The sequence below is a fragment of the Eretmochelys imbricata genome, chromosome 14, assembly GCF_965152235.1.
Source record: "Eretmochelys imbricata isolate rEreImb1 chromosome 14, rEreImb1.hap1, whole genome shotgun sequence".
Taxonomy (NCBI): domain Eukaryota; kingdom Metazoa; phylum Chordata; order Testudines; family Cheloniidae; genus Eretmochelys; species Eretmochelys imbricata.
Window position 1 is genome coordinate 49,627,479 of NC_135585.1, and position 19,092 is coordinate 49,646,570.

The following is a 19,092-nucleotide window of genomic DNA, read 5'->3' on the forward strand; positions in this document are numbered from 1 at the left end:
AGGAGTGCAGGGACACAGACAGGGGTCAAGGGGCTGAGGCTGGTGGCAGACATGGGGCCAGAAGTGGATTCCCCACATGCGGGGCCAGGAGGGGAGCCCCAGGCACGGGACCGGGAGTGGAGCCCCATGTAAAACCTGGGGATGCTATAGTACCCCCCAACGCCCCTGCTTCCCATGCCTATGATTGTCTGGTCTTGTAGCTTTGATAAGCTGTAAAACTGTATAATTGTTTAATTTTATTAGAGCATCCATGAAGAATGTGGTATTTGGGAACATATGCAAGTTGTACATTGTTGTGGTTGTTTTGTGCTTTAAAATGTTTGTTTCTTTATGAAAATCAATCCAAAAAATCCTCTCCTCCCTCCCCATCATGCACACACATAATTGAAATAAAAATCACAATTGGGTCAAAAAAATATAAGTGATTGACTTAAAATCAATATTTTAAAAAATACATTTTGAGTTCCTATTTTTTGCCATTTGGTTTTTGAGCCCTGACTGTGCACTCAGGTCTTAATCTTAAACTTTCCCCTGCAACCATAAAAGCTAGAAATTCATGTTTACTTGAAATGAAATCTGAGATTCTCACATCAATTTATAACTAGAGCATTCGGGCTTTCAGAAAATTACCGAATACTGTGAGACTTAAAATAAAAATCACACAAAGTTATGAGAGTTGACAACACTGGAGCTGGTCAAAAATGTTTAAACAAAAATGATTTTTTAATCGAAAATGGCTTTTGGACTTTTTTTTAAAAAACTGATGATTTCCTATTATTTTAATGTTTCTAATTTCTCAGTGAAATGATGCTAAATGAAAAAAATATTTCAAATTGATTCAAAATGAGAAACCCTAATCAAATGGAATAAAAACATTTTATTCGCCCATCCCTTATCCTGTCTCAAAGGAGGAAAGGGAGCAAAAATGAAAATGGAAAAAGAAAAACTAAAATCGAATTTTTTGTTCAATAATACGTGATTGAAATTTGAAAAATAAGCAAATTCTTTTAAACAAAAACATAATTTGTAAATAGCTGTACTCCAACAGATTTCTTCATGATATTGCCCCTTGAATGGCTTTTCACACAGGAGGAGATAATCTGTTACACAATGTATAAATATCCCCTTTTTTAGTATGGCCTGAAGTCCCTACTCAGTGACACTCCTGAACACAGGATCAACTTGAGGCACATGCTCACTTCCCACTGAGTTCAGGAGGAGAAAAGGAGGCAGTTTTCTGCTTTGATTGATTCTGAGCATAATTGTATTTTTTACAAGAACAAAAGGATTCACCCCCTCCCCGCAGTCAAGAGGCAGAAAACTGCAATGAGAGCACAGGCAGAAAACTAGACTGATGGCCGCTGGGTTTGGTGCAGGAAATTTTCTGTATTCAAAATAGAGGAAGTTACAAATCTCCCCCAAGAACAGTCTTGGGCCCACTGCTCTTGAATAAAATTCAGCAAAACAAAGAAATGACGAATTCAACAAGCTGTAAAAGTCTCGTGTTACATTGCCGTGAAAACAATCCGCAATGTATGTGACAGTCCATCACTTTCAATGTAGATGCACTGTCAAGTTCCCATAAAGAGAGAAACAAATTCTCACAGGATTATTTACTCCTTGTTTTGAATAATCTGTCCAAGCAATAAGGAGCGTGCATTAGATGTTAGAAACAGTCCTTCTGGAGCAAAATTAACCCACCTGGTTGGGTCTTCTGAGCAGTCGGGTGTGGTCAGACTTGGCTCCTCTGGCTGGGACAGTCCCAGGCTCGGTGACTGTTCCCGTCGGTCACGGAGGCGGCTCAGCTCATTTTAGCGATTGAGGAGCTGCAGTTTTGTCTCGGGGCTTCTCCAGGGAAGGTTGTGAACAGAAACAGGGTTTGTTCCGATCGATAAACGTGGCTCAGCTCGCGGCCTTCGCCCGGGGACAGTGAAAGTAACACTGGAAATTGCCTCAGTCCAACCCCTGTCCCGGGGGAGGGAGAGTCTCCTCTTAAAGACACAGCCCCAGTCCCGCGGGGCCGCCAGTGCGGGGGGGACCGGAACTTTCTGTTAAAATTTAACATAAAGGGGGTTTGTTGTTGCGGGAGAGGGGGTTTGTTTTGGGGTTGTTTTTTTTCCTATTTAGTTGACTAGACGCAGCAAAAGCAGGAAGCAGATTCTCTCTGAAATCAGGCCTGGATTCAGGTAACTGGGTCACCTGAACAGCGGACTCTCAGTCCAGTCCGGATTTCAAAAAGAGAAAAGCTTTTGCTGACTATCATAAACTAAATGGCAACCCCCCACCCCCCCAGCCAACAACAAAGCCCCTTTTGTTAACATACAGTGACAGTTTCCCACTGACGATCGTGACCTTCCAAAACAGCAAGGTCATCAGAAGTGATTTGCTCTGTGCCGTGCTGGCCCCCGTCTATGAGAGAGACAAGGTGGAGGGTGTTTGATCTTTTACTGGATCAACTTCTGTTGGGGAAAGAGACAAGCTTTCCAGCAACACAGACCTAAAGAAGAGCTCGGTGTAGCTCCAAAGCTCCTCTCTCTCAACAACAGGAGTTGGTCCCCTAAAAGATTTTATCTCCCCCACCTGGTCTGAGTTCAACAAAACTCAAACTTCTGAAAACCAAGAAATACAGAGTTAAGGTAAAAAGAAAAGGAGTACTTGTGGCACCTTAGAGACTAACCAATTTATTTGAGATGCACAAATCCAGGTTTTCTCACCCTCCGCCCCCCCCCCCCCCCCACTGCTGGTAATAGCCCATCCAAAGTGACCACTCTCTTCACAATGTGTATGATAATCAAGGTGGGCCATTTCCTGCACAAATCCAGGTTTTCTCACCCCCCCACCCCCCATACACACACAAACTCACTCTCCTGCTGATAATAGCTCATCCAAAGTGACCACTCTCCCTACAATGTGCATGGTAATCAAGGTGGGTCATTTCCAGCACAGATCCAGGCTTTCTCAACCTGCTCCCCCCCCCCACCCGGGAACACACACACACACACACACATAAACTCACTCTCCTGCTGGCAATAGCTCATCCAAACTGACCACTCTCCAAGTTTAAATCCAAGTTTAACCTGAACGTCAGGGGGGGTGGTAGGAAAAAGCAAGGGGAAAATAGGCTACCTTGCATAATGACTTAGCCACTCCCAGTCTCTATTTAAGCCTAAATTAATAGTATCCAATTTGCAAATGAATTCCAATTCAGCAGTTTCTCGCTGGAGTCTGGATTGCAAGTTTTTTTGTTGTAAGATAGCGACCTTCATGTCTGTAGTCGCGTGACCAGAGAGATTGAAGTGTTCTCCGACTGGTTTATGAATGTTATAATTCTTGACATCTGATTTGTGTCCATTTATTCTTTTACGTAGAGACTGTCCAGTTTGACCAATGTACATGGCAGAGGGGCATTGCTGGCACATGATGGCATATATCACATTGGTGGATGTGCAGGTGAACGAGCTTCTGATAGTGTGGCTGATGTGATTAGGCCCTGTGATGGTGTCCCCTGAATAGATATGTGGGCACAGTTGGCAACGGGCTTTGTTGCAAGGATGGGTTCCTGGGCTAGTGGTTCTGTTGTGTGGTATGTGGTTGTTGGTGAGTATTTGCTTCAGGTTGCGGGGCTGTCTGTAGGCAAGGACTGGCCTGTCTCCCAAGATTTGTGAGAGTGTTGGGTCATCCTTCAGGATAGGTTGTAGATCCTTAATAATGCGTTGGAGGGGTTTTAGTTGGGGGCTGAAGGTGACGGCTAGTGGCGTTCTGTTATTTTCTTTGTTAGGCCTGTCCTGTAGTAGGTGACTTCTGGGAACTCTTCTGGCTCTATCAATCTGTTTCTTCACTTCCGCAGGTGGGTATTGTAGTTGTAAGAAAGCTTGATAGAGATCTTGTAGGTGTCCCTCTCACATTCCCTTTCCTTCTCCCTTTTCCTTCATTGTCTCTTTTTCTACTCAGCATTTTTCTAGCCCTCACTTGTGATACCTATTTATTTTCCTCTCCCACTCTCCTCTCCTCCCTCCCACAGATCATCCCCCTTGGCTGCTCCATTCTTTCCCCTGATTTTATCCCTTCTCCTCCTGCTGCCCCAATGAGATCTAAGGACACAGATCTGTACAAAACGCTCTCTGCTGCTGCAGAGCTTCCAGCTTCTCCCAAAACCCTGATTGATTAATTCTGTGCCACCCTCACCTCTGCCTGTCCCCAACCCGATTGTTCATTCTACCTCCTGCCCAGCCCCCACATCTGCCTCTCAGGGCCCTCTGGCAGCTCCAAGGGGCTCTTCTTCCTCCCCCTCCCGTCCCTGAGGCTGCAGGGAGGGCGGGGAGGAGATTCTAGGGGTCATAGAGATGAGGAGCCAGAGGGTTGGGTAGGCAGAAGTCCTCTACGGTCATAAAGACTAGGGCATGCGAGGATAGAAAGGCTGATTTTGGGGCCCCCAGTGGGATATTCCGCCCCCTGTCTCAGGGACATAAGCTGAGCCTTGATCCTCCCACCCCCAACCAGAACCAGGGTCGGATTCTCTCCCCAGGGATGGAGCCTGGTGGGAAAGCGAAGATCGGGGCCCCATCATCAGCATCACTAAATGTCACCTGCCACCGGTCACAGTCCAGACAAACCCGGATCCTGCTGGGGACCTGGCTCAGGGGCAGAGGGGCCTCAGGAGAGGTGAGAGCCCGGAACTGCCCCCCGCACTGCCCCACAGCCCAGATCCCCTGCTCAGGGCTAAGGCTGATCCATCCCTTCCTCCTCACAGACTCTCTGGCCACCCCCACAGCCCAGAGTTCCCCATCCCCCACCTCCACCTCCCAGCAATGTGTCTCCACGGTGAATCCCTCACAGCCCAGCACACAGGCCCGAGAATCAAATCTCTCAGGGTTGTCGGGCAGATTCTGCCATGTGTCTCCCCATCTCACACTTTTCCCATCCTCAGACAGGACGAGTTGGGACTGAGCCGTGTCTGGATCCAGCGTCACATTCACTAGGAAAAGAGAGAATCAGAGCGTGAGGGGCAGAGCTCAGCCCTGGGGGAGGCTGGGGCCATTTCTCACACTCCCCAGCAGCTCCATCCTGGCTGGGACAGGCCTGGATCCCAGGGAGCTGCCTCTGACCTGGGCTCCTAAGACTGAGCAGGGATGTCACTGCACTTCCTCAGTCTTTTTCTCTTCAGCTGCCAGCCAGGAAGGTGTCAGAAGTTTTTATTGAGGAGGGAACAGAGGAGGCAAGAACCAGCTTTAAACCCCAGAGGGAAGCTCCCTCCCCAATGCAGAGACGGGTCCGTGATGGAGTGAAAGGATCTTTCCCCTCCTGCGCCCACCTCTCCCCAGGGAGGGGACTAAAGACTCTGGCAGCCCCAGCAGATGGTACAACTCAGTGAACATTGGCAGAGCCTCCCCGCACCCCACCTTCAATCTCACTGTGTCCCAGCTCCCCCTGTGCTGGACTTTGCTGTGGGGCCTCCCCACTGCACCCGGCCTGCTCTGAAATGTCACAGCTCGGACAGCAACAGGCCACACGCTACCAGGACTGAACCTGCCCAGAATGGCACTGCTCAGCAGCAATCACAGCACAAAGGTCCAGTAGCCTGGGGGAGGGAGGGGTCAGCACCACTGAAGGGGGTTCATGGTGGAACGAGGCAGAAGCAATGCGTGTGGGGGGAGCAGGGGCAAATTAGGGTTTTGTGAGGCCCTGGGCCAGAGCAAGTGGGGGCTTCTCCCGACCTCTTCTCCCTGAAGTCCGCCATCCCCCCCTGCGCTTCTTCCAGGGAAATGGGGTCAGGGCACAGGGGCTTGCCACACTCCGCCCACCTGGCGCTCCAGCCGGATAGCAGGGCAAGCCCCTGCACCCCCAACTTCACTCCCCGGCTGAAGTGCCAGGTGGGTGGAGTGGGGCAAGCCCTTGAGCTCTGACCCTGCTCCTTGGCAGGACTGCTGGGCAGGCAGAACAGGTTGGGGCCCAGAGGCGTCCATTTTTCTGGGGCCGCCCAATTGGCTGGGGCCCCTGGGCACAGGCCCTGTTAGCCCAGTGGCTAATCCGCCACTAGGAGGATGTGTGGAACAGGTGGCAGGTGGAAATAAGGAGAGGGTCATGCCAGTGATGTGGAGACTGAAGTGACGTCCTGTTTACCAGAGACAGGAGCATACCTGGGTCATGGTGGATAGAGAGAAGAGAAAAGAGACAAGCTCACAGCTCTGATCATAGGAGCTTCCTACATCTTTATAATGGACCCAAGGGAACCCTTCTCTGTGATCAAGGCTTGAGGCTGGAGCAAGGGTCTCACACAGACACAGTCCTTGCTCACCCCATCAGTGTGGGGTCACTGCAGAGCTCCTGGCTTTCTTCAATGGGAAAAAGATGAAGGAAGAAACAGGGAGACACTGGAGATCAGCCATCAGCACAGGAAGATTAAACAAACTGCCCCTGGAGAAGTGGCTGTGGACTGGATCTGTACAATGAGTAGGAGCTGCAGTCTCAGATCTCTGCAGGGTGCAGCGCACATGCTGGCAGTGGAGGGGAAGGAAGAGTAGATGCGATATGATGTCGATTCAGTATAGTGTGGTAGGACATAGGCACAAACCCTGCCTCATGATGCGCAGTGAAATGCCGGGTGCTGGGGAGGTCTGCCCTGAACGATCACATCAACCCCCACATTCGAGGAAAAAAGGGGCACATTGCCTCATGGGAACAGATATTTGGACATTGATAAAATATGATCTTAAATTACCTTCTTCTATAGGTGCCACAGATCTTCTCCACCCTAAAACCAGCCACATAATTAGAGATGAGAGCGGATCTGAACACGTATTGCATGATTCAATATTGTACAAACTAATGACTGATGGAAAAAGAAAGTTCTTCCAGACATATACTAAAATGTAAAGCATCAGAACCTCCATTAGGTTGCATGAGTGTCTCTCTCCCAGGGTGGATCTTCACTGCAGAGTTAGCCCAGTATCTTACTTGTCTGCTTCCCCAAACTGTTACTTGTGCAAGCCCAAAAACTCTGACTCAAGTTTGGTGGTGTTTTACACCCAGGCTAGCTGGCAAGACTTTGGGTACAGGCTATTGCCCAGGGTCCACTTTAATTCAGGTTGGTTACGTCCCACACTTTGCAGTGTGGAGGGAGGTTAATCATCTCAGGGGCTGATAGTTCACCAGAGCCTTCTGACAATTCCTCCTGGGCCATATTTTTTTGGCCACTACCCACTTTATTACTGTATTGCTTACCAATTTGTCAAATTAGCTTTTCGTGTGAAATTCATCCAGTCTAGTCTTTCCCCATATTTTATAAAGTTACATGAAAAAGCAACCACCCACATCCCCCAAAGGAATGACAGTAAAAAAGCAAACAAACAAAAAAGGGTTTCCAAGGGCAACAACTTTAAAAATTAAATTTAAAAGCAAACATCTCCACCACAATTAAACAAACTGCCACACAAAGATCGAATTTTGTTACAAAAACTTTCTTGTCAGAGCAAGGACAATGATACTTACTTATTTCTTTATCTCGTATGGCTAAAAATTAAACAGAAATAAATACATATTTTTGTTCGGCATTTCCCTTTTCTTATTTTTTAGCTTTCTTTATCACCAATATGACAGTGAAGGCTGAAAGACATCAAACTCATCCTCAAAATGTCAGACTAGAGGGCCCAGTGGTCCCTTCTGGTCTTAAACTCTGTGACTCTATGTGACTCTATTATCAGTTTTTCAAAATAGCTTTTGGTGTGAAATCTCTCCAATTTACCATTACCCCATATTTTACAGAATTACAGTAACCCTTCCCAGAATAATCATAAAAAGAAAGGAGAGAAACCAAAAGATGTCATATTGCAACAAAAGTGTAAACGTTAAATTTAAAATTGAACAACTCTACAAGAATGAAACAAGCTCCCACATGAGGATCCAATTTGATACCAAAAATAAATAAATGCTTGTCTGAGGAAGGACAATGACACTTACCAATTTCTATATCTCGTTTGTCTAAAAATTAAACAGAAATACATATAGTGTTTGTTAGAAGTGTCCCTTTACTTATATTTTATTTCTCTTTATCATCAATACTAATGTTAAGGCTGAGAGATTGTTTCTATTCAACCTCCTCTTCAGGACAGTAAGGTGAGAGGATCCAGTGGCCCTTTCTGGTTTTAAACTCTGTGACTCTATAATTAATTCCTTCTCAGTTTTTCATTGGTGTGAAATATATCCACTTTAGTCTTTCACCAGACAGTATAGAGTCACATTACAAAACAACCCGCCATCCTCCCCCAAAAGAATAATAATAATAATAAAATAATAATAATGAATAATAAATCATTCATAATAAAGCAACAAGCAAACAAACAAAAGGTTTCATATTGCAAGAACTTTAAAAGTTACATTTAAAAACGTTCTTGTCAGAGTAAGGACAATGATACTTACTTATTTCTTTATCTCGTAGGTCTAAAAATTAAACAGAAATAAATACATATTTTTGTTCAGCATTTCCCTTTTCTTAGTTTTCAGTTTTCTTTATCACCAGTATGACTGTGAAGGCTGAAAGACATCAAACTCATCCTCAAAATGTCAGACTAGAGGACCCAGTGGTCCCTTCTGGTCTTAAACTCTGTTACTCTATGACTCTATTGATCATCAATTTCTCATATTAACTTTTTGCAAGAAATTTATCCAGTTTAGTCTTTCCCTACATTTTGTTAAGTTACAATACCCCCCACAAAAGAATAATAATAAAAAGCAAGTAAGCAAACAAAAAAAAAGTTTAATATTGCAACAAAATTGTAAAAGTTAAATTTAAAAGCACACAACCCCACCACAATTAAACCAGCTCCCACATGAGGATCCAATTTGGTATTAAAATTTTCTTGTCAGAGAAAGGATAATGACACTTACCAATTTCTGTATCTCTTTTGCCTGAAAAGCAAACCGACAGACACATATTGTTTGTTAGGACTTCCCCTTTTCTTATGTTTTATTTCGCTTTCTCATCAATATGAAAATTAAGGCTGAGAGATATTTTTTTCTATTCAATCTCCGCTGGAGGAGGTCAGATTAGAGGAGCCAGTCATTTCTTCTGTTCTTAAACTGTGTGACTCTATGATTCTATGGCTTATCAATTTTTCATATTAGCTTTTGCTGTGAAATTCATTCAGTTTAGTCTTTCCCCACATTGATTAAAGTTACATTACAAAACAAACCCCTGTCTGCCCCCAAAATAATTCTAGTAATAATAAAAAGCAAGCAAACAAACATAAAAGATTTCATATTGCAACAATTTTGAAAGTTCCATTGGAAAACAAACTTCCACATGAGGATCCAAACTGGTACAAAAAGTTTCTTGTCAGAGGAAGGAGAATGACACTTACTTATTTCTTTATCTCGTAGGTCTAAAAATTAAAGAGAAATAATATATACATTTGTTAGGCGTTTCCCTTTTCTTAGGTTTTATTTCTCTTCTTCAGGACGTCAGACAAGAGAGGGACAAGTGGTTCCTTCTGGTCTTAAACTCTGTGACTCTATTGTTTATTAGTTTTTCAAATTAAATTTTGGTGTGAAATCTCTCCAATTTAGTGCCTCCTTCCCACATTTTATCACGTTACTGTAACCTCCCTCAACCAAAAAATAATAATAAATAAAAAAACAAACACGCAGACAAACAAAAACAGGTTAAATGTTGCAACTGAATTGTAAATGTTCAATTGAAAATCAAACAACTCCACAACAATTAAACAAACCCCCACATGAGGATCCAATTTCATACAAAAAATTTCTTGTCAGAGGAAGGATAATGACACTTACCAATTTCTATATTTCGTTTGCCTAAAAATGAAGCAGAAATGCACAAATTGTTTGTTAGGTGTTTCCCTTTTCTTATGTTTTATTTCTCATTATCATCAATGTGATAAATAAGGCTTAGAAATTTTTTCTATTCCGCTGCCTCTTAAGGAGGTCAGACTAGATGATCTGGTCGTCTCTTCTGCTCATAAACTCTGTGATTCTATTAGAATCATAGAATCCTAGGACTGGAAGTCTAATCCCCTGCACTCGTGGCAGGACTAAATATTATCTAGACCATCCCCGACAGGTGTTTGTCTAACCTGCTCTTAAAAGTCTCCAAAGATGGAGATTCCACATCCTCCTTTATTCCATTTATTACTTACTCTGCCAGTTAGGAAGTTTTTCCTAATGTCTAACCTAAACCTTCCTCATGGCAATTTAAGCCCCTGCTTCTTGTCCTATCCTCAGAGGTTAATGACAACAATTTACTTCCCTCCTCCTTGTAACAACCTTTGATGTACTTGAAAACTGTTATCCCGTCCCCCCTCAGCCTTCTCTTCTCCGAACTAAACAAATCCAATTACTCTATTGCTTACCAGTTAATCAAATTAGCTTTTTGTGTGAAACTTACCCAGGTTAGTCATTCCCCACATTTTATAAATTCATATTCCCTCCCCCCATGAGAATAATCATAAAAAACAAGTAAGCAACCAAAAAAAAAACAGGTTTAATAATGCAAAAATAAATAAAAAGGGTAAATTTAAAGCAAACAACGCCACAACAATTAATCAATCTGCCGACGATGGAGTACAGCAGTTTAGAACCATGCCCTTGGGACGACATGGGGCCGCTGCCACTTTCCAGCAGCCAATGGACAGAGTGCTGCGGCTGCAGGGATCCGACACGGCCACCTACACGGACGATATCATCATCTGCAGGGAGAGCTGGGACGAGCGTATGGAGCATGTCCCTGAGGTATCTGGGGCTCTCAAAGAGGCGGGTTTGACGGCCAACCCAACCAAGTGTCAGCTGCCCACCCAAGAAGTCACTTACCTAGGGTAGGATGTCAGGGGAGTGGGGGGAGGGGTGGGGGAGGGGGAGATACGACCTTTGGTACAAAAGTCTTAGTGGGCTGCCCCGTCCCTTTCACAAAGTAGCAAGTCCGGTGGTTTATGGGATTAGCAGGATACTATTGACAGTTCATCCCGAACTTTGCTACCATGGCTGCCCAGTTGACAGACCAGGTTAAGGACACTGCACCCACGTCAGGCATTGGGAGAAGAAGAACACCCTGTTCTCTATCCCAGCAGGAAGCTATTTCCACAGGAGGTAGCCTAATCAGTCATCAAGAAGGAGGCCCTGGAGGTGAAATGAGCCACTGATGCCCTTACTTGTAGGGTTAGCCCTTCCACCTAGTAACTGACTGTGCACCAATCCACTGGCTGCGCTCAGTGACAGGCCATAATCCAGGCATTATTCAGTGGCTTCACTCAATGAAGCCATACAGCTTTCGGGTGGTAAAAGCGTGGACTTCGTTTTCACAGGATGGTGGGGACATGAACTGGCCCCAGGACACCCCAGCCCAGGGTCTGAGAGGGAGGGTGGGCGAGAGAGTATACAAACCCCACATTGCGTCTCACGTGGTGAAAGGACAGTACTGGGCCCAGGTAGCCCCGCACATCCATCCCTGCAGAGCATGCTTCAATTGGAGAGAGGGCTGGAAAGGGAGCAACCCAGCTCAGACGGGAGAGGCTGGGGAGGAGGACAGACCTGCCCTGAAGGCTCCTGACAAAGGACGGACCGTATACTTAGCCCCATCAGGGCTGATGGTTTCATTGCCTTTTCTTTTTCTTTTCACCTTATTTTGGATTGGAACCGGGGGAGACCAGCAGTTGGTTGGAAGTGACCCAGGGAGGGCAACTCGGAAAACAACTTTGGGGACCAGACACTGTTGAACCTCCTAAGGCCCTGGCTCAGAGCCCAGAAGAGTGGGTGGGCCCAGGCTCCCCTTCCACTGCCCACCTCCCTGCCCTTCTGATTCAAAGAGGGTCAGGACTGCAAGATCTGCCCACTGGGAGGGGGCACTAAGTGTGCTAACCACTAGGTCACATAACCACCGATGACCCTATCACGCTCCTATAGGGGGATCCAATTGTGTACAAAAAATTTCTTCTCAGAAGGAAGAAAATGACACTTACCAATTTCTAGATCTCGTTTCACTAAAACATAAACAGAAATATGTTATAAATTTTTTTATGAGCTTTTCTTGCCTTATGTGTTATTTCTCATTATCATCAATACAAAGTTAAGGCTGGGTGATTATTTTTACTCAACTTCCTTGTTTCTATTGCTTCCCCATCAAAAGGGAAAGTTTATCTAATTTAGACTTACCCCAAATTTTATTAAACTTGTTTAACACACCCTGTCCTGGGGCACAGCCCCATCCCAGTCAGGAAAAGACGAAAACTCCTCTGGGCTCAAGTGGCCTCATTCCTGCAGGGCCAGCTCCATTTGGAGGAAATGATCTCAAAAGAGAGAGGTTGTCACAGGAAGGGGGCCGCAACCAGCAAAAAGGCTGCTGAAACTCAGAGGAGCTGATTTCTGCAACAGAACCACTGGGAGGAAGAGAACGTGTGACCCTCTGCCACTCACAAGGGCCCTTCAGACCAGGTACAAACAGGGATGTGTGCAGAAATTTAAATTTGATCCCTTTTGGAGGGGCACATTCTGTACCCATCCCTGGAGCTCGCTCCCCCCACTGTTCTGGCCAGGGAAGGACTTTGCTCTTTCCCCTATGCCCACCTTGGCAGAGCACTCTTCCCTCCCACACAGGAGCTTGCTCTTTCCCCCACACCAGCAGGAGTTCGCTTTACCTTGCCTCCGCCCTGGCCCTGGCAGCAGGTTACTCTTCCCTGCCTCTGCAGCCCTGGGGTTGTAGAAGCTCTGTGCCCTCGATGATTATTTGGGGCCCCGTGCCTCTGCTTGACCCCCCTCCCCCCATGCATGACCCTGGGTACAAGCTGACTGCAGCAGGAGTGGCTGAAGATAAATCCTGTCATGGGGTTCAGCTGTTCTTAAACTTCTGTCATGAATTCACTTGATCGATGCTACACTCCCTGGTGACTGGACTTGCCATTATTTTCTCAGATGCTCCATCGGTATGTGGTCTAAGGCCCAGACAACTAAGCAGCACCCAGACTTATGTCTTCTAGCCTGCCCTGAGAGCAAACAGTCCTTTTACCCCAATGGATAGCAATGTCACATTAGAGGAAACTGAGGCACAAAAAATTCATTAAAATAATGCAGAAAATTCCCATTTCAGCACACCTTCATTGACAGATCTCTATAGATTCTTCTCAAAGACTCTGAGACTGAGGCTGGTTTGCATTGAAAACTTACACTCCTCGTACACGTAGCTATGCTGACCTAACCCCCTAATTCAAAGGACTTTTAAGGGGAAAGGGTCTTTGGAAACATCCAAACAGGCCCTGAAATGGTCCAACCTGTTACACATACTAACCCTCCCCCACCCAACAAACACACAGAAATAAAAATAAATCAGAGAAACCAACAAGCGTATATGCAATTGTGTAACTTGGTCAAAGTCTGTATTTGTGGAAAAAAGGGAAATTGAAACTTACCAACTTCTTCAGTAAGTTTCGCTGAAAAGTACAGAAATAAATGTAAATTAATATCATCTCCTTGCTTCATTAAAAGTGTTTGAAGACGACTTCCTATAGGTACACAATTCATTAGGAAGGAAGTCTGATTGATTTGGAAATCAGGCAGATATTCTTTATGGATGAAGTTCAGCAGGTTAAGGATAGCTGTGCCTGAGTTATGTGACAGTGGGTATGATTTTTTAATTTCCTAACTGAGGAAGAAATGTGTTTCTTTACTGATTTACCACAAGGGCATTTCTACAGGGCCTCTCACTGTAATGTCCGGGTGCACTACACTTTATTAGCAGAAAAGAGATTTGAAGGACAAATATGAGAGGCTAGGCTTTGCAGAACCTTCTCTCAAGTGGGACCAGAGACAGACAGTGGTAATCTCCGGAGAACTAGCAGCAGAGGGAGATGAAGGACCAAGCAGAACACAGATGTATCTGCTATGATCCGATTCTCTGACTCAGTTCTATTGCCCAAGACTCTCCTCTCTCCTATTCCACTCCCCACTCCCTACACACACAGTCCTCTTCCGCTCTCCCCCCCACAGCCCTCCCCACCACCCTCTATCAATAAATTCACATGCATTCTTCTTCTTTATACAGGACAAGATCAGCAGATCACACCTTCTTTTAATATTAAATTCCTAAATTGCTCTAATTTATTTATTAGAACAAAATCTTTATTTACAGTATATTTCTTCCTCTGATATTTACCTTTCATTTTAAAGAGATAAACAGTGAGGCCAATGAAAGCAAACAAAACTACCAGGATCACACTCAAAGTCGCCATCAAGGGATTCACCCTCGGGAAAAAGAGATCTGAAAAACAAAACACCAGAACTTGTCTTAATTTGGCTGATTACAGTCAGATGTTTTGATTTCATACAAATACATAAATGGTGCCCAGCAGGATTTGTGCAAGACAAGAGTGAAAGAATGGCCATGTGTACACTACGCAAAAATGTGTAGACCGCTGGGTTTGCTCTGGCCCCTGCCTAAGGGCCAGAGCATACACACTCCAGGGAGGCCCTGTTCCTGCCTAAGGGCCGGAACCCCTGGACTATTTGGGGTTCAGCCCCATTACACCGGTTGGGATGCTAACATCAGTTTGCTAATTTCCCCTGAGACTAGGCAGCAATCCCAGTGGTATAGTGAGGCGGTGTGGCCTCCCTCCAATCCAGAGTGGGAGGGACGACCACCGCACCACTACACGAGGGTAAAATGAGTCCATTTGTGGATCTTGACCAAAGTGATGTAAGAAGCACAAGTCCAACTGAATGTCATTAGAAACAACATCACATGACGTAGGTGACGTTTCCCACAACAAGCAATGAACAGTGAGTTGGTGCAGCAACAAGATCACAAAGAAGCCACATGACAAAACTTACCACATTCAAAAAAATCACTGAGGTGAAGTTAAGGTTGCAGGATCATATTGAGTCAGTGGATTGAGTGAACATTTCTTCTAAAAAATGCTGGAAGATTTTTGTGTGTGTGCATACATGCGTGCAGGCTAGTATCAGGAAAGTCAGACTTCACATTAAATTTACATGAAATCCCAAACTTTGATTTTCTGAATACTCACAACTAAGGGAATCAAATTACCTAAACTGTGATCCCGTAAATATACCAGTCTCCTATTTTCTGTGTTTGTACGTGGATTCTGAAATATCCACCACAGATGTTTCCGTTCTTTTCTTCCTATGTTTTGTTTGGTTTCTGGTGGTGGTGAGTTCAGTGTGGGGTTTGGATGGTGACTGACCTGCTATATAAATGGCTGATTCCTTGTCTTGATTGAGAACGGTGTTCCTGATGCAACAGGACAAGTTTTGGTTTGAATGTTCTGTTACAATGAGAGCAGTTTCTGTTTCAAACAGGTTGTTATCGCCACGGGATTTTGTTTCAGAGAGTGATGGTAAACGCTGCCCATTGAAATCTTTCCACAGCACCTCAGGCTCTGGGTACCAGCCAGCTGATTGACAAACCACCCGGATCCCTCCATCCTGGTGACCCTCCACAGAGATGAGAGGAGCAGAGCCCAGACCTAAGGGGAAAACACATAAAGGTTTCAATTCCATGAATTAATTTATAAAGCAGAAGGGATGAGGGACAGTTTGTGGATCCCTTACTCACACTAGAAAGCACTTGTTCACGGGGGTAGTCAGGAGAAGGGATAAATGAATACTGGATAAATGAAGGGATAAATGAATACTCAGTCTTGTCTAAGAGTGGTTAATATGTAGATCCCCATCACCACCATCACCACTATAGAGTCTCAGCAAATAAGGCTGCATTTGATTTTAACTACACCCCTACATAACAACCAACCCATAAGAAGGCCATAAAAGTCTGGCAGCCCCACCTTAGCCACACATCCTAGAAACCACTGCAGAGCAATTGGAAGGCTTTATGTGTCCAGAAGGCCTTTCCCTCTTAATTAAAGACCCCTTTGGGAGTCAATCAAGACTGGGCAAGAAAGTGCCTTGCCCATCCTGAAAATGTGTTTAATAACACGTTGGGAAAGTTTTCAGCATATTTTCCCAAGTATGAAAGTGGCTGTTTGCTGAAAGTTAGATACACTGTGTTATTGCAAAATATTTCACAAGCAAGGAGTCACAGCTGGTGTAATAGAACAGAACAAAGCCTGCAGACCACACACAGTTAAAACTGACACAAGGTACTGACCTGCTACCCGCAGTTCCAATACGGTTTCTTCATAAAAAGTACCATCTTGAACAAAGCAGTGGTATTGTCCTTCATCAGAGGGTCTGATATTGAGAATCCTCAAGGGAACATTTCCATCTGTGAGTCCGGCTTTCAAAAGCTCTGTCCTTCCCTCATACTCTGGCATCTGCCCTTCATACTGATCCTTCCCATCACGGTACAGGTGCACAAAGGATACAAATTCAGGTCGGAACCATCTCACCTCCATGTTTGCAGCGCTCATCCGGGGGGACAGGTGACAGGGGAACACAGCTTCCTGACCCAGGATGGCAGCGACAGGGTCAGGGGGTCCAATCACCGTGAATTTTGCTGGAAAATGCACCGGGACAGCAATAACAACAACAACTACCTTGGTGAGGCAGAGAACTGGGAATGGACATGCTCGGTGTATAGTTGAGACAAGCTATTCAAGTAGCCCCTTTTTCTAAGTGCTCTCAAATTGACACGCTTACTGACATTGGCATGAGATTTGCTGGTCCTCACCAGGAATAAGGGGAGGGTTCGTGGGCCATATCTGGTGTTCTTCCACCAAGGCGCTCCTGAGATCTAGGCCTATTGCTCTAGGCAACTGTTGAGCTATTGTGGTTCAATACTTCATATGATCAAGAGACCAATTAACCAAACGTTGCCAAATGTATTGCCTAAGGACAAATCAGTACACTATGAAAAGGAGACATACATATCCTCCTTCTGGAAAGCAATCCTTACCTTGCAGTGTGCTCACCTTACACAGAAATTGTGCTTCAAAAATACACCACCAAAACCACTTATATTTATACCAGGGGTGTTTGCAAGTGAAAAAGCACTTTATCCATCACCCCCTCCAACCCCCCACTTCTTAATCTTGTTCTGTACGTTCCTTATTGCTGTTTCGGACAGAACATTCCAAACCAGGTGGGAGCACACGTACATCCCAGCCACTGCTAGGACATGCCATTCATGTCTCTTGGCTTTGATAGGCTTCTGATGTTCTATCGTGAACACTAACTTAACTTTAGCAAAGTTTGGTGGGATATTTGATGTGGGTGAACAGAATTGTTAGAAGAGCATAATACATTCCGTTAATTTCCCATCACCATATGTAAAGAGAGAATTACTGTGCATATAATACCTAATAATAAGGTGGTGTATACTACACCTAACATATATGTATTAGCTAACAGGCCCAATAAAAAAAGTCACATGACATAGAATATCAGGGTTGGAAGGGACCTCAGGAGGTCATCTAGTCCAACCCCCTGCTCAAAGGGGGACCAATCCCCAATTTTTGCCCCAGGTCCCTAAATGGCCCCCTCATGGATTAAACTCACAACCCTGGGTTTAGCAGCCCAATGCTCAAACCACTGAGCTCCCTCCCCCAAATAGACTCCTAGTGGAATCAAAACGAGCTCCGATATTCCACAGTGGAGAGAGGAGGCGGCGCAATTGTCATGTAGGGCCCTCACCAGGGGCCCACACCATCAGGTATTAATACCTGTCCCCAGCCTCTCTCAGATATTCTAGTTCTTATTACATTTTTGTGCACATGGGGCTCTAACTATGGCTCCAATCTCTGGATATCTCAGATACTCTAAGATAATTTATGTACTTTATGAATTATTCTTGTTATGGTTAAACTCTTCAACAGGTGTCCAGTCAATGCTCTGGGCATCCTTGACAACCTTTTCAAGAGACTCGTGTGAAGAAACAGACCTGAGCCCTATCCCAGGAGCAAATAAAATAACCCCGCAGCAGCAACAGAATGAGAGCAAACAATGGATAATGAAGGTGCTGATCTTGCTGCGTGGTTACATTTACACACCGGGAGTAGTTACATTGACTCTGAGTGGAGCATGTTGTTCAGACACTTCAGGAGCCTAAATAAATCCTCTAAGAAACAGCAGCCACGGGGCGGATTCCTACCTGATCCCATCCTGTGAACAGAACACGTAAGGAAGCAAATGATAAACCCAGGGAGAGGGGAGCTGGCTCGGGAGCTGTGGCAGGATGAGAGAACCTTCATCTGCACTGTAACTTGACCTAGACAACGGGAAGAAGGAGGAAAGAAAACTCATCTTAGTGAACGTAACACTGAGACTAACAGGAAATCATTAAAGTCAAACATTAAAGAGGACACATTAAATAAGAAAGGAATAAATGCATTATTAAGTGAACTTTTTCATATTATGTAGTTAGAACAGCCATTTAAATAAACTGAATATGTGTTTCCTTTATGAGTCTGAATTTGTCCCATCCCTACAAAATCCACATTAAAAAAGTCAGATCGGTGTAGAAGTTGGTAGTAATTCCGTCAATGGAGAAAAAAGTTTTAAGGAATGAGAAACTGTGTGTTTGTCAGGTTTCAGAGAAGCAGCCGTGTTAGTCTGTATTCGCAAAAAGAAAAGGAGGACTTGTGGCACCTTAGAGACTAACAAATTTATTTGAGCATAAGCTTTCATGGGCTACAGCTCACTTCATCGGATGCATGTGTGTTTGTGTGTGAGACAGAAAGATTCTTTGTTTTTGTTTGTTTTTTACCCATTTCTTTTCTTTCAACATATCAGAGGCAAAATGATTTAGTCCCATAAACAGAATTATCAAGTATCAGAGATAACAGAGAAAGAGGCTGCCCAAAAAGTTGGATTTGCAAGCATTTGTAACTTACTTTTCAAAACAGAAATCTACAATAAGTTAATTCATAGCCAGACTCCCTTTGAATGCATTGAGAGCAGGATCAGGTCCAGTTTTCCTGAATAAAATATAAAGAGGAAAGACAAAAAATTCTTACAACGAATAGCCACAATAGTCTGGTGTTAAATTCCAATGAAAGGGGAGGAAACAAAATCGCTCAGTTAAAATTTGGAATATATAGTTCAAAAGCAAGTTTATATTCAGAGTCAGATACATTTATCTGGGATTACTGGATCATTTTGCAGCTATTTATTCACCCA

At 44.6% G+C, this 19,092-nt stretch overlaps 2 protein-coding genes across 2 annotated transcripts in view; both read right to left on the bottom strand.

Annotated features, from left to right (window-relative positions):
• Positions 1-1,784, bottom strand: part of LOC144274530 (butyrophilin subfamily 1 member A1-like) — a 34,490-nt gene extending 32,706 nt beyond the window's left edge. The window contains exon 1 of the mRNA XM_077833407.1: positions 1,702-1,784. The gene's annotated coding sequence lies outside the window, so the exon portion shown is untranslated. The remainder of the gene's footprint in view (positions 1-1,701) is intronic.
• Positions 1,785-3,675: 1,891 nt separating this feature from the next.
• LOC144274541 (butyrophilin subfamily 1 member A1-like) lies at positions 3,676-18,174 on the bottom strand. Its single transcript, XM_077833417.1, has 7 exons — positions 18,065-18,174; positions 16,124-16,471; positions 15,201-15,482; positions 14,153-14,257; positions 13,410-13,430; positions 6,719-6,751; positions 3,676-4,975 (listed from the first exon to the last, which is right to left on the bottom strand). The coding sequence occupies exons 1-7, from the start codon at positions 18,162-18,164 to the stop codon at positions 4,458-4,460; spliced, it is 1,407 nt and encodes a 468-aa protein (XP_077689543.1). The 5' UTR covers positions 18,165-18,174; the 3' UTR covers positions 3,676-4,457.
• Between the last annotated feature and the right edge of the window lie 918 nt (positions 18,175-19,092).

What these genes read in the sequence shown, in the direction of transcription:
- LOC144274541 (XM_077833417.1), bottom strand. Translation starts at nt 18,164, where the DNA reads ATGAAGGTTCTCTCATCCTGCCACAGCTCCCGAGCCAGCTCCCCTCTC. An exon ending in TGTTCACAGGATGGGATCAG is followed by an intron (nt 16,472 to 18,064) that starts GTAGGAATCCGC and finishes TGCATTTTCCAG; the next exon opens with CAAAATTCACGGTGATTGGA. An exon ending in ATCAGCCATTTATATAGCAG is followed by an intron (nt 14,258 to 15,200) that starts GTCAGTCACCAT and finishes TTTGTTTTTCAG; the next exon opens with ATCTCTTTTTCCCGAGGGTG.